The sequence below is a fragment of the Lolium perenne genome, chromosome 6 (assembly GCF_019359855.2).
Source record: "Lolium perenne isolate Kyuss_39 chromosome 6, Kyuss_2.0, whole genome shotgun sequence".
Lineage (NCBI taxonomy): Eukaryota > Viridiplantae > Streptophyta > Magnoliopsida > Poales > Poaceae > Lolium > Lolium perenne.
This window is the reverse complement of record NC_067249.2, coordinates 104,520,921-104,534,624: the sequence shown is the minus strand read 5'-3', so window position 1 is coordinate 104,534,624 and position 13,704 is coordinate 104,520,921. Positions and strand designations below refer to the sequence as shown.

Below are 13,704 nucleotides of genomic sequence, written 5' to 3'. Positions count from 1 at the left end.
CACCGGCGTGAGCACCCCGACGTGACGACCCGGGATCTTGACGCGATTCGCTCCGGCCACCGACATCGCCACCTCCACGTTCGACATCGCCACGCGATTCTCTCCGTCCGCCGAGGGTGAGCTAAAACATCGCCTCCCCTTCTCCGCATTTTCTTATGTCACTAGATTCATTTTCCAAGTCCAGTTGCGTAACCTAGGTGTCACTTCCCGTCCGCGAGCGTTACGCGGATAAATATGCATTAGTGGTCCGCATATTTTGAACCGTAACGCTTGCGGCATTTACGGGACAGTCGGCGGATGCGTAGTTGTCTACGTTTTCCATGTTCTACTCCGGTCCGAGTCAGGATTTCGGCGGCGCCTCCCCGTTGTTCTCCGGATGCACATCCTCTCGGCTTTTTGCCGAGACGTGTATCGGGAGAGCAGCGGGGAGGTGCTGCCGAAATTCTGACTTGGACCGGGGTAGAGCATGGAGAACGTAGCCAACTACGGATCCGGCGGCTGCTAGGAGCCCACCTAGTAGAGATGTAGGTTGATGCATGCGTTTCGCCCGGTAAAATAAATAAAAATATGATGCATTTAATTTCCTATTTGATATAAATGCTATGTCTGTGGTTTGGCTCCCAATAAAGCAGAGGATGGCTGATAATGGATGGATGTACAATGAGCGTGTTAGTGCGACTGAGAAAACAGATGAGTGGACAAGGAAGACCCATTTTCTAGTGAATGAGTTAGCGCGTGGTACAAAGGGGCTGGTTCGGGCACTTTGCCCTTGTGTTCGCTGCGTGAAGCGTCAACGTCGTGGGAAGGATGAAATGTATAGACACCTTCTGCAATATGGGTATATGCATGGGTACGTCACGGAAATCGACTTTGATGAGCGCGAACGTGACAGAGGTGAGGTGATGCGGCAGCGGCTCAATGGCAATGCGTACGATGGAGTTAGAGACTTTCTAGATGATCTCGTCCATGCCGATGTCCCGGATTCGCCGCCAGAACCGGAGGCGCCGCAGAACCGGAGGCGCCGCCGTAACCGGAGGAACCAGAGCCAACCGCGAAGGCCTTCTATGATATGATTGCCGCGGCTAAGAGGCCTCTGTACGAGGGCGCCGCGATTTCTCAGCTCGATGCCATCTCCCAATGTCTAGCCGACAAGACCCGGTACAACACCACCCGTGAGGGCTTTGAAGCAAGTCTGAAAACACTGGTAACATGTTGCCCAAAGATCATTGTCTGCCTCAAAGCCTGCACGCGACGAGGAGAATGATGAAGGACCTCAACATGGATTATCAAAGGATAGACTGTTGTCCGAAAGGCTGCGTTCTATTTTGGAGACAATATGCGGAGGACAAGTACTGTCCCATCTGTAAGCAGTCTAGGTATGAAGAGGTAACGGGAAAGGATGGTCAGGTGAGGCAGTCAAGCACCGCAAAGTCGATTCTTCGATATCTCCCATTCATAAAAAGAATCCAGCGGCTTTACATGCACGAGGAGACAGCCAAACAGATGACGTGGCACAAGTATGGGAAGAGATTCGTGGACGAAAACAAGAAGTTGAAGATGGGACATCCATCCGATGGTACGGCATGGAAGAACTTCGATACAAAACACCGCCTTAAGGCAGCCGAGGCTCGGAATGTCAGAATTGCGATAGCAACAGATGGCTTCAATCCATATGGTATGTCCAATGCCAATTACAGTTGCTGGCCCGTGTTTGTTATTTCGCTCAATCTCCCTCCCGGAGTCCTAATGACGAGGAAGACCATGTTTCTGTCGCTGATCATTCCAGGCCCTCATTACCCGGGGAAGAATTTGAGTGTCTACATGCAGCCGATTGTGGAAGATTTGAACCACTCTTGGCACCACGGGACATTGACGTACGACCGAGCATCGAAGACAAACTTCTGCATGAGAGTTTGGTTGCAGTATACCATGCATGACATGCCCGGGTACGCCCTAACATGTGGATGGTGTACAGCTGGTAAGTGGCCATGCCCAGTGTGCAGGCATCGGCTTGAGTTCCTTTGGCTACAGAAGGGTCGCAAGTATGTTGCGTTTGACACGAATCGACAGTTCCTCAAAAGGAGGCATCCGTTTAGAGAAGACAAAAGAACTTCAAGAAGGGCAAAGTTGTGCATGAAAAAAGATGTGCCGAAGTTTGATGGTACACTTGTTGAAGCCGAGCTACGTGCTCTCGTGCCGGCAGCGACGCCAACTGGCCATCAATTTGAGGGATATGGTGTAACGCACAACTGGACTCACGAGGCGGCTTTAACGAAGCTCGAGTATTACAAGGACCTCGAACTTCCCCATAACATCGATGTGATGCACACTGTAAAGAATGTCGCGGAGTCCGTCTTTCACACATGCCTGAACATTCCCGGGAAGTCAAAGGATAATGTCAAGGCTAGAGTCGATATTGAGATCCTCTATGATAGGGAAAAATTACACATGAAGCGTCCTATTGGCCGTCAAAAGAATTGGTTCAAGCCGCATGCCAACTTCTGCCTTGATTCCATCCAAAAGAAGGAGGCATTCGGGTGGCTCAAATACGTCGTGATGTTCCCGGATGGTTATTGCTCGAATATGAGTAAGGGAGTTAATCTTTCGACGGGAAAAGTCACCGGGCTCAAGAGTCACGACTATCATATATGGATTCAGCGGCTCATGCCGGTGATGCTTCGAGGGTATATCCCCGAGAAAGTCTGGCGAGTGCTTGCGCGATTGAGCCATTTCTTCCGCACGCTACGTGCTAAGCGGATATGTCCCGAGGTTATTGCAAAGCTACAACATACGGTGCGTAGTTGCTATGCAATTTGGAGATGATATTTCTGCCAGCTTCTTTACTCCGATGGCACATCTCATTGTGCACCTCGCCAACGAGGCACTCTTGGGTGGTCCGGTGCGATTTCGTTGGCAGTTACGTATTGAGAGAGAGTTTAAGTATATTCGAAAGATAATCGGAAACAAGGCCAAGATTGAAGCATGCATAGCTGAGGCAATATGCCTTCGGGAGATGGCAGATGCCGCGACAACGTACTATCCCGATGATGTTCCCACTCAGCATAACCTGGTCACTCGTTACAATGTCGACGTGCCCGAGAATGACCCCAAGCTAAAACTATTCCAATTCCCCGGTGGCAAGGCTGGTAAAGGAACAAAATATAAATTGGAGAACGAAGAGAAGGATTGTATAATGCTATATGTGCTTATGAACATGGAGGAAGTGATCCCATTCGTAAGGTAAAATGGTGAACAAATTACTTTGCAGCTAGTAACCTCGTCTCGGTCTAATGCTTATTTTCTCCTTTCAGCGAATTCACGGATGAAATGTGGCCGTATGATGAATTGCCCGAAACCTCGGAGATGGACACTCTCTTGAAAGACGGTGCTCCGGAATTAATAAAAACTTTGTGACATGGTTCATGGAAAAAGTAATTTCTAACCTTTCCTCTTACATTGCAACACGTGACTTGTCCCTCTTATTACACGTAACTAATGCACACAACAAATTTGAAATGTTCTTGTAGGGCCGTGAGAGAAACGTTGATATGATAGATGAGTTGAAATGTGTTTCCCAAGGTTGTAGCCGTGAGGTGACCAAGTATGAGAAGTATGATGTGAATGGGTTTCGCTTCCACACGAGAGACGCACCGGAAAGGGCCGGGCGAATCCCAAAACGATAAATACCGGGGTCTTCACCAAAGGAGCCAACAACTTTGATTACTACGGAAGGTTACAAAGTGTATACGAGTTGACATTCAATCGTGCGAACGTGCAACTCAATATCGTCGTGTTCAAGTGTCATTGGTTCGACCCAATAGGTGGACGAGAGAAGTGATAAGTCCATTGGGTTAGTTGAAGTTAAGCCTTCAACCACCTATAGCGGAGCCGATGTCTTTATTGTGGCTCACCAAGCCAAGCAAGTTTATTATTTGCCCTACCCATGCCAGAAAGCGGAACTCAAGGGTTGGGAAGTCGTCTTCCAGGTATCGCCACATGGTAACCTACCGATTCCCTCTGAGGATGATTACAACAACATTGACCCCGTGACATACGAGGGGATTTTCTATCAAGAGGAACAGGACTTCGGGGAATATATTTTAGAACCGTTTGTTCAAGAAGACCTTGGGAACGATGCAGAAACTCGTGGTGAGTCAGTGGTGGATCTAAAGGACATATCTATGCTCGAGAAGTTACTTGAGGCGAATGACAATTATGATGAGCCTCCACCCGTCGACCCTTCAACTTTGTACTCACAAGATAGTGATAGTGATAGTGGGCCAGAGAAAGAGAAAGAGATGGAGTATGAGAGTGAGCGTGAGAGCGATGATGGCTGGTGAGGGTCTTTTATTCTTAGTATTTATTTGTCAACATGCTTCTTAATTGCATTGTGCCTTTTATTCTTAGTATCTTCATTTTATTATGTCAACATGCTTCTTAATTGCATTGTGCCTTTTATTCTTAGTATCTTCATTTTATTATGTCAACATGCTTCTTAATTGCATTGTGCCTTTTATTCTTAGTATCTTCATATAATATGTCTTTGTGCTTAACTGTTTTATTCTTCTCAATGCAGGTGACTGGACAATATGAGCAGCGGCAAGGCAGACTCCGAGAGCTTGCTTAAGACGCTGGCGCAGGTGAAGAGGAATATTCCTAGACCCACTAGACGGAGTGATCGAGCCCCGGTGCAAAATCCGCGTTACGCCGATGGTACCGATGGAGGACAAGGACGAGGAGGACGAGGTGGAGGTCGAGGACGAGGACGAGGAGGACGAGGTGGAGGACGAGGTGGCGGCGGGGTACACATGGACTTTGACGAGCCACCCTCCGCTTCTGGCGACGTGGCTCCTGAGTTGTACCTAGAGGGTCCGTCTAGTGGGGAGGTGGAGATGGAGACGGAGTCTACACACGAGTCGGACTCTAGGGCTGAGTTGGAGGTGATGGAGGATGGGGGTGCGCCGAAGCCCTTGAAGCTTCGTGGAGAAGCTAGAGTCCCCGATGCGAGGAAGGAGCCGAAGACCCATGATGACAAGGCCCTTATCATTCCTTCGAGCGATGAGTAAGTGTACTACTTCAGAAATTTCGAACATGTATTTTCATCTTGGGCATAATAAACAATTTGGCATGTGTACTAATGTGTGATTTATTTGCAGCAACTGGACATGGGATGCCAAGCCCCCCGTATGCCTAACAGCTTGCTTGGGGCTCTGATTAAGAAGTTCTGGCCCGGCAGATACACTCCCCTTAGCATGGTCCCCGGTGGCCCGACGAAGCTAGCCACTACTTGAGCGGACTATGAGGATGCCCCTGCCGTAGGCTTCGCGACAGCTGCTGAGGCTGTGACCACCAAGTTCTGGGTAAGGCATATATTTCTCGAGCACCGTTCATAGTTGATGACCCTAATGTGCTAACTCATGACTTTCACAACTGATTTATGCATGATTGAAGTGCTTCTATCGTGTGGACCCGGAGCATGACACGCAGGCGCGTCTCACTTTGCGTGGCGCTTGCGAGAGGTTGACACCGCAGCAGTGGTACAACCAAAAGTTCACCAGCGCTAGTGCCTTCTGGGCTAACAAGGGTAAGAGGGTCAAGAAGGAGTACTATGTTGGTAACGAGCCTACGGAGGAATGGGCAATGACCATTGAGGAGTACATGTCGGTGAGTAAAATGTCAATGAGATTCTACATTGCTGCTAAGTTTTCATTGAATTATCTTGAGCTGAGTATTGCGTTTTCAGGTTTGTCCCGAGTGGGCCGAGCAGCATAGGGAGGCATGGGAGGAGCTGATTAGGGCGAGGTGGCTCAGGCAGGACGAGGAGTTTGCAGCCGTGTCGAGGCGTAACATGGAGAACCGAGGCACCGGTGGCACACACTGCGCGGGAAACCGCGACTACACCCGCTTCAAGGGGAAAAAGGTATGTATATACATGGAACGACCTTCATTCATTTCCCGCCATGTCTCATTTGTGGTACGCTTAACTTTTCTTTTCTCGATGCAGGTGGCCGAGGCACCACCTGGGGTGGTGCTTCATGATGCCCAGATATATGACATGATGCGGACGAAGCAGAAGCCCAATCCCGCATTGCCTCAGCCACAGTACTACGGCAATGCCAAGGCCGCCAAGGAGGACTACTGCGACATGGTCAAGTCTCGTCACCCCGAGGTGGATGACCCCTTGAGCATTCCGGTCGACGAGGAGTCGTTGGTCCTGTCGGGGCACGGGCGTCCGCATGGCCGTTTCCCTTGGATGAATAAGGCGGTCAAGCCTACCCACTCCACGAGCTACACGCGCCTCAAGCATACCCTCACCGCCGACAGCCCCCAGCCTCGTCCACGGCCTGCTCGTCCACCCGCCTACGATGTAAGTTTCCTCATTTTCATCCTCTTTCCGGTTTTCCTTCCGACATGGCTAAGTGTTTACGAGATTCATTGTTTCTGAAATTGTAGCCTGACTTCGAGGCGGCCTTCGAAGCCTGCAATGAAGCGTATCAGCAGGCCGCTGCCCAGTGGAATAGGCAGAATACGGCCTATATGACGTATATATCAGTAAGTCTGAATCTTTCTTCTCGCGCAAGTAGATGACAAGTCTCAGTTTGATGCTTTATTTCTGCAAAGCCTAACTTGTAACCTATCTTGCAGGAAATGATGATCTCTATGTCTACTGGTACACCGCCACCGGCTCGAGTTACCGTGGCGGGGGACATGCCTATCATGCCATCGAGGGCAGCTTTCGCTGCGACTTACTACGGATCCACACCGGAGGTAAGTTCTTTGCCAAACCGGTAGTTACCACTTTCCTTTGCCTCGCAAGTTGCTAACATGTAGGGAACACGTAGGGAACGGGATGGTCCGGGAACCAGGCATCGCCGGGTGGGCGCGAGGTCACACCGGTTCATGAAGGTGGTCAGTCTCCTGGGCGTTCTGCTGGTGCCTCTCCGTCGACTACTCCTGGGACTACTCCCGGTGCCTCTCCGTCGACTTCTCCTGGGCGTGCTACCGGTCCTTCTCCAGGTGGTTCTTCTGCAGCTTCTACCGGAGCGAAACCCCGGGCTGCTCGTTTCGCCAACGATGTGGGCGGACACACCCCGCCCGGGTCCTTCCTCCGCTAGTCAGCACCGGGCTTCTTGCTTGCCATCATTTGCTAGCTACTACTATGTATTGGATGACATGGCACTCTCCTCTTGTATGCTACTACATGCACCATGTATGCTACTATGTGGATTTCATGCTATTTATGTGAATTATGGTGATTTTGGATGAATTTGGATGTATTTGTATGCTACTATGTGGATTTCATGTTATTTACGTGAATTATGACGAATTTGGTCGATTTTGGATGAATTTGGTCGATTATATGATATTTATGTGAATTTGGTCGAATATATGAACTGGAACTGGATTGCATTGCAACTGGAACTGGAACTGGAAAACAGAAAAAAAAAATGGCAGGCTCCTATGCCGAGGGTAATGCCGTCGGCATAGACCCTGACATAGGGCCATATGGTCAGGTCTATGCCGAGGGGGTTGCCCTCGGCGTAGCCCGACGCGCCCAGGTTCTGCCGCGTGTCCACGGCCTGGCTGCATGGATCAAGCATACGCCGAGGGGGTTGCCCTCGGCGTAGAGGCCCAGCTGGCGGCGCCACGACGGGCCACGTCGCCCACCCGCGAGGAGGCCTGGCTGCATGGATCATGCAGACGCCGAGGGCCGGGCCGTCGGCATAGACGCCGTACGTGGCAGCCTCGCGATGCGCCACGTCGCCCCCACGGCGCGCAGATGGCTGGGCTATGCCGAGGGGAATACCGTCGGCGTCTGATGGAGTACCGTTAACGGATACGGCCGGCCGTGGCCAAACGCCGAGGGCAGCTACGCCGAGGGAAAGTCGCACCGTCGGTATAGGCGGCATACGCCGACGGCCGGCCCTACGCCGACGGCACGATGACAGGTGCCGAGGGACCTGGACGCCGAGGCGCTATGCCGAGGGCTGCCGTCGGCGTAGCCTACGCCGAGGGCCAGGCGTGGCTACGCCGAGGGCAGCCGGCCGTCGGCGTCTGCGTCGATTCCTGTAGTGATGGCGCACGACATGATGCCGCTGTAGATCTACCAAGAAACCTGCGTGCCGGAACAATCCGCTGAGTACGGCACCGAGCCGACGGAGAAGTTCTGCGACGTCGACGATCCGGAGCTACGACAGATCCTTGAGTCAGTGGCTGACTACGCTACTGCAGCACAGACCGATGCGGGCTTTGGAGATCAATGGGCGACTGCTGGGCGACATTATGATCGTGATCACCTTGTCATGCCGGAGCAGAGCTTCAGTACCCAGCACCAAGTTTTCTACTCCATATGAGATGTAAAGAAGCAACACATGCTTGTATATGCCTCTAGCTAGTAGTAGCGTAGGGAGCACAGTAGCGGAACATTAATTCCGCTTCGCTTCAACTATTTGCCTCATGTAGCTATGTTGTATTGTTACTACTAGATCATGTTGGCGCGCGTTGCTGCGCCCGTCTATTTTGATGATAAAATGATCAGAGTTTACATATCCAAAAAAAAGTTAACTACTTGGGGACGCATCAGATATCAGACCTTCTTTATCCCAAGTTCTTTTTCTCTATAGCTAATAATCACTATCTCGACTATTCTAATCTATTAACTCCATTCCAAACTGTTAGCCTTGTTAGAAAGCTATAATATGCTTTCAAAAAAGGCCAACAGAGGTAATAGATCAGAAAGGTTATAACTACGACGATTTTGCCAATCAAAACATATCTTGTTTCCTACCTTCGTCTCAGATGGCTAAATATCCTCCCAGAACACTACAGATCAAGTCCCAGAATCTCCTCGGAGAGCCGTATGGGTCGACATCGAGCCAAGCTCAATGGTCTGAACATGCCAATGCTTTGGCCATTTCATCTCTGCTTCCGCGTGTAATCCAATTGTGCGGGGAGAAAGGTAGGCAACTCCAGTTTGATTGCTTGAACTGTCATAACAGGCTTGAACACAAGGGACGCTAGCAGAGACATGCTTATTCTCAGCTATTACATTAGATGCCGACTGTCAGTAAAGGTGCTTGAACATGTGGATGGATTGGGAAATTTTGTCACCAAAATGTATATCACTGTACCTAGAGGTATTGAAAGGTGAAGGATAAGCAACAACTAATTCAGTAAAATATCTCGCCTACGGTTCTCCGATATCCCGTAGAGAGGTAATTCCGCTAGTTGATGAAGATTCTATGTTTGACTAAACCAAATTCGAGTAATGGCAAATATAATCAGCGTATACGACAAACCATCTTGTGACATGATGTAGACTGAAAAATGGCAAAAGGTAGAAAAAAGTTCTAAAATGTTCTACCGAACCAAAAGGCATGATTATCTAAAGAATATTGACAGTTTGATTTGTAACCAATTACTACACAAGATTTAGTTTCCAGATTACCATTAAAACGTAAGCTTCTATGTTTCTACTGGTACTTGGAAAGAGCTGAACGCTATACCTGAAAATGTTAAGAATTCTTCCAAAACAAATAGTAAAATGGGCAGAAAGCATGTAGAAAGAACTCACCTTTTTATACCTTGCCCCAGAGGGGAAGATTGTCTATTGCTTAACAGGGTTGCACTGCATTTTTCTACTTTTGTTACTTGATGGCCATGGACAAAAGGGTGACCTAGCTGTTTTGTAGAGGGACGCTGCTCTAGATCAAAATTTAAGCACAAACTTTGGAAATCTTTTCCTTCTTTCAAAATAATAGCTGGAATTTCTGGCGTATATTTACTATCTGCCACCTGAAAGACCAAGAATAAGAGATGATGGCTCCTGCTTCACTGCCAGAATGGAAATCCATTAGTGTCAGTTACTTTAACTACAAGGAATAAAATGGCATATTCAGGCAACAAGAAGAAAAATGTAAAAATGAACTATAAAGCATACATCTTCATTTGGATGCAAAGGATGCATATTAGCTACCATTTCAACAACTGTACAACCATGGCTCGAGATATCAACTGTCATCACACATAAAGGTTGGGAGGATCTCTTCATATGCAACAAGTTATGCTGCCAAGGAAATAAAGAAAATAACCCTTAGTCCCAACTGGGTGCACTTACACCTGCTCTCTTCTTCTAGCGCTGAACTATGAAGGACTATCACCTTATTATTATGGAAAAAAAACATACCCGTTTAGTTGATCTATGTAGTTTATAACCAGTATCGTGTGCTTTTCTCAGGTTTAAAATCCAGATGCCGGATTTGAGGGTCAAGTCCTAATCTGGGAAGTTTCAGAGGTGGCGTTCTCCAAACTGCATTCACCAAGATGTAAAAAGCAGTGAATAACTTACATAATCTGGCTACTGACATTTGATCACCATGCATACATAGCGTTGAAGTATGTAACAGTAGTAGACTAAGAGAAAAATCAAACAAAACTATATAAATAGTCTTTGCAGAGATAATTCACTTAGTCAATTCCTAGTGAACAAACCTTCTCAAAGTAAAATACCTTGGCTGAATACTAATTCACACACTGCCGGTTCCATACATGTGACATACATGCCATGGCTGAATACAGTCACATGGACTGTGTGCACTCAGAGCCACCTGGATACACAAAATGCTTGGCCTATTAGAGTCAGAAGCCACATTGATCATTTTTCTTCTTCTCTGCACAGAAAAAACCTACTGTTCAGCTGAATTACGACAACCAATAACCACAACCACCAGCATCAAATAGCACCAAACAAATTATTAAGCAGTTCATGCACATAGAACGAAATGAATGCACATTTCAAATACTATAGAGAAATTAACCCAACAACGAAGTCTAATCGTACATTATATAAACAAAACAAATTAAACCTTATTGGAGTTACAAAGAGGAGTAATCAAAGAAGGGAGAGGGAGAGAAAATTAATACTCACCTAATCTCAGAGGGTGGGAGCAGCAGCGTCAACAGAGGAAGATAAGAATTGCAAATGCCAAATTAGAGGAACATGTGCGAAAGATGCAATTGAAGAGGATCACATGTCTTACTGACGGCTTGCCATGTTGATCCGCCTGACAGCGTGGAACGCGGCCTCCATGCCTGACATCGGCCTCCTGATGGTTTCACCGGAGCGGACACCCAGCAGGACGAAGATCAAGGGGACATCATCGTAGGAAATGGCGTCGGCCGTCACCATAGGGGTGATCTTTTTTGATCGGCTGAGATCTGTAGGCGGAGTCTGAAATGGAAGAGGCACGACTTCGTGGAGATGTGTTTGGCGAATCGTTCCCGGTCACCGCCCAAGCCACCATCGCCATTTCCATGGCCTCCCTCCCTCACCACAACTTCAATGTAGGCCGTGATCGGGAGGGGTTGTGGTGCAGGGATGGGAGGGTAGGGCTCAGATGTGAGAGAATAGAGAAGGAAGGGTCGGGGAGGATGGGAGGCGGTGCGGCTCCTGGCCTCGCTAGCTGAGGCGGGTGGTAGATCGTTACATGGGCTTTAGTAGAGCTCAATTAACCACATTAGGCCCGGTTCACGATAAGGCATCCAGATCAGTCACTGGAGTAGCAGCCCTGTAACGTGGGCTGGTCAGCTAGGGTGCAGCAATGTCGCGCTGAAACGGCCCAGAACGACCCAAAACGCTGTGGAGGCTTCTAGCTGGTTGAGTTATACTGTTAACTAATATATAATCAATGGAAGAATTTGTCAGATCTCGAGCTAACACAACAAGGAATTATATGTAATTCTCAAAAAAAAAATCGAATGTAATGTCCCAGGTTTAGAGACGATCGAGGGGTAGATTTTAGAAAGGGATGTGCATTGCATCGTAAATTCCGGGGAAATTTCGCGTTTTTAAAACAAAACTGCATCGAAGGGGGACAGGTTTCTCTCTCGACATCTTACAGGGTTAGGGTTTCGAGAGTGCGACAAACTTGTTCCTACTTAACTAGATTAGGGTTTTGAGAAGAGAGAAGAGATGATGCATCACAATCCTAAGTTGCATGATTGAATTCCAAATTAAGTTACATCATTTAATTCAAACCAAATTTGAATTTGAATTTCAAATTCAAACATCAAATTGATATCACATAATTCAAACTTGAGATAATTCCATAAACAATTATAAGTAATTAAGGATATAAATAGTACAACAATTATATAAAGCTCAATAAGGAAAATTAGTGCTTTATTGATAATCACATATGATACATTGTCAATTGCAATGTCCAGAAATGCAATATGAAATATTACAACATATTACATGAACTGGAATAAATAGAAATAAGCAAAATAAAGAAGATTACAATTCAAATGGAATTCCTAAACTACAACTTGATTTTCACTTACTCATCATCTTGATTCCCTGCACACAACAAAGCAAAGAACTTGCTATGCCAAGTGGCAATGCCACTTGGCAGATTAGAAAGAAAATGAGAAGTGAGAGGATATTCTCAAGATCAGCCGAGCTGATCCACCAAATGGACCAAGTCCCAAGCTTGGTACACTCACACACACAGGCTGCACACACAGCATGTGTGCATGCAGTACACACACACAGCAAGAGAGGAGTCACCAACACATGCCAGGCTCAGCTTGTCGACCAGGGAAGCAATGGCTGATCATATAAAATCTTTTCACAGCCCAAAACCCTAGCCATTGGCTTCATCCATCGACAGGCAGCAAGGTAAGCCATCAGATACCAAGAACAGCTCAAGAACACCAAGAACAGGTGAACAGCTAGAGCTGTATCACCTATTCCCAAATTACCAGAAAGTAACCAAGCATCATCAGCAAGCCAGGAGGAGCAGGGCAAGATCATAAATCCAAATCAGAAGAAATCCTCTACACCAACAACTCAATCTAGGAGCTGGAGTGAGGTATACACAAGAATCATGAGCAAGCATCTGTCTTGCTCATAAATAAGCATGTGCATCAAACACACACAAGCAAAAGGGTGTGAGTACCCTGTTTGTGTCATCATCTGGCTACCAAGTCAGTGGTGCAAGCAAACATGGGTGAGCCAATAGGTAATCACCAAGGGAACACTGGTTAGACCAAGTCAGTGGCTTAACCAAGGCAATCCAGCAAGGAAATGAACCTATTTAGTCAACCAAAGTCACCCAGCACCTAAAACCTAGCACACCATCGGACTGATAGACAATATGTGTCTATCTATGTTTGTCAACATCAAAGACCACTGGAAATCCATCAAAGGATTAACCAGTAATGCATTCACCAAATTACAGCAGGCCAACATAGGTGGGTGCTACCCTAACAGCAAAGATTTGCTATCAGGGCCACCTCAACCACTTCACCAAATCCCACAGAGAAGCCATGCACAAATATCATCACCCAGATGGGGTCAAAAAGGAGCTAGGGTTCCCAACAGATATTGGCATCCCTCTAGCTCAATCTAATTAACTGTAAGATGATCACCACTGCAAGCAATTCATATCATTTATCCACTTAGCCAAGCAAGGAATTACAGATAAATGAAACAGATAAGTAACCAAAGCACCAACATCTTGCCAGTGACCCAATGGATCACTGCAAGCATCCACTAATGCTTGAGCAAGCACCAGCAAACATAGGCCAAGCCTATAAAAGGCACATACAACACTGGATGAGCACCAGAGAGTCACAGAAGGAAGCACAGCAGCTATCCTTAAGCAAATGATGAACAGATGATCATCAGGGCACCACTAGCTA

The 13,704-nt window shown here is 47.4% G+C and overlaps 1 protein-coding gene and 1 long non-coding RNA gene across 3 annotated transcripts; one reads left to right on the top strand and one right to left on the bottom strand.

The window, feature by feature from the left end:
• The first annotated feature begins 5,297 nt into the window (after positions 1 to 5,297).
• LOC139831983 (uncharacterized) lies at positions 5,298 to 7,191 on the top strand. The gene is made up of 7 exons (XM_071821379.1): positions 5,298 to 5,360; positions 5,452 to 5,664; positions 5,744 to 5,920; positions 6,005 to 6,367; positions 6,454 to 6,552; positions 6,646 to 6,768; positions 6,843 to 7,191. The coding sequence occupies exons 2-7, from the start codon at positions 5,641 to 5,643 to the stop codon at positions 7,113 to 7,115; spliced, it is 1,059 nt and encodes a 352-aa protein (XP_071677480.1). The 5' UTR covers positions 5,298 to 5,360; positions 5,452 to 5,640; the 3' UTR covers positions 7,116 to 7,191.
• Positions 7,192 to 8,518: 1,327 nt separating this feature from the next.
• On the bottom strand, positions 8,519 to 11,672 carry LOC127307467 (uncharacterized). Of its 2 annotated transcripts, XR_007855602.2 has the most exons (5): positions 10,510 to 11,672; positions 10,187 to 10,309; positions 9,941 to 10,066; positions 9,575 to 9,834; positions 8,519 to 9,131 (listed from the first exon to the last, which is right to left on the bottom strand). It is a non-coding gene; the product is annotated as an uncharacterized lncRNA (long non-coding RNA). The 2 variants fall into 2 exon arrangements; XR_007855601.2 differs by lacking the exon at positions 10,510 to 11,672 and having other exon boundaries at positions 10,187 to 10,488.
• Between the last annotated feature and the right edge of the window lie 2,032 nt (positions 11,673 to 13,704).

Coding starts and splice junctions, on each gene's coding strand:
- LOC139831983 (XM_071821379.1), top strand. CDS start 5,641: ATGACCATTGAGGAGTACATGTCG. Junction 5,665..5,743: donor CCATTGAGGAGTACATGTCG/GTGAGTAAAATG, acceptor TTGCGTTTTCAG/GTTTGTCCCGAGTGGGCCGA. Junction 6,769..6,842: donor ACTACGGATCCACACCGGAG/GTAAGTTCTTTG, acceptor GGGAACACGTAG/GGAACGGGATGGTCCGGGAA.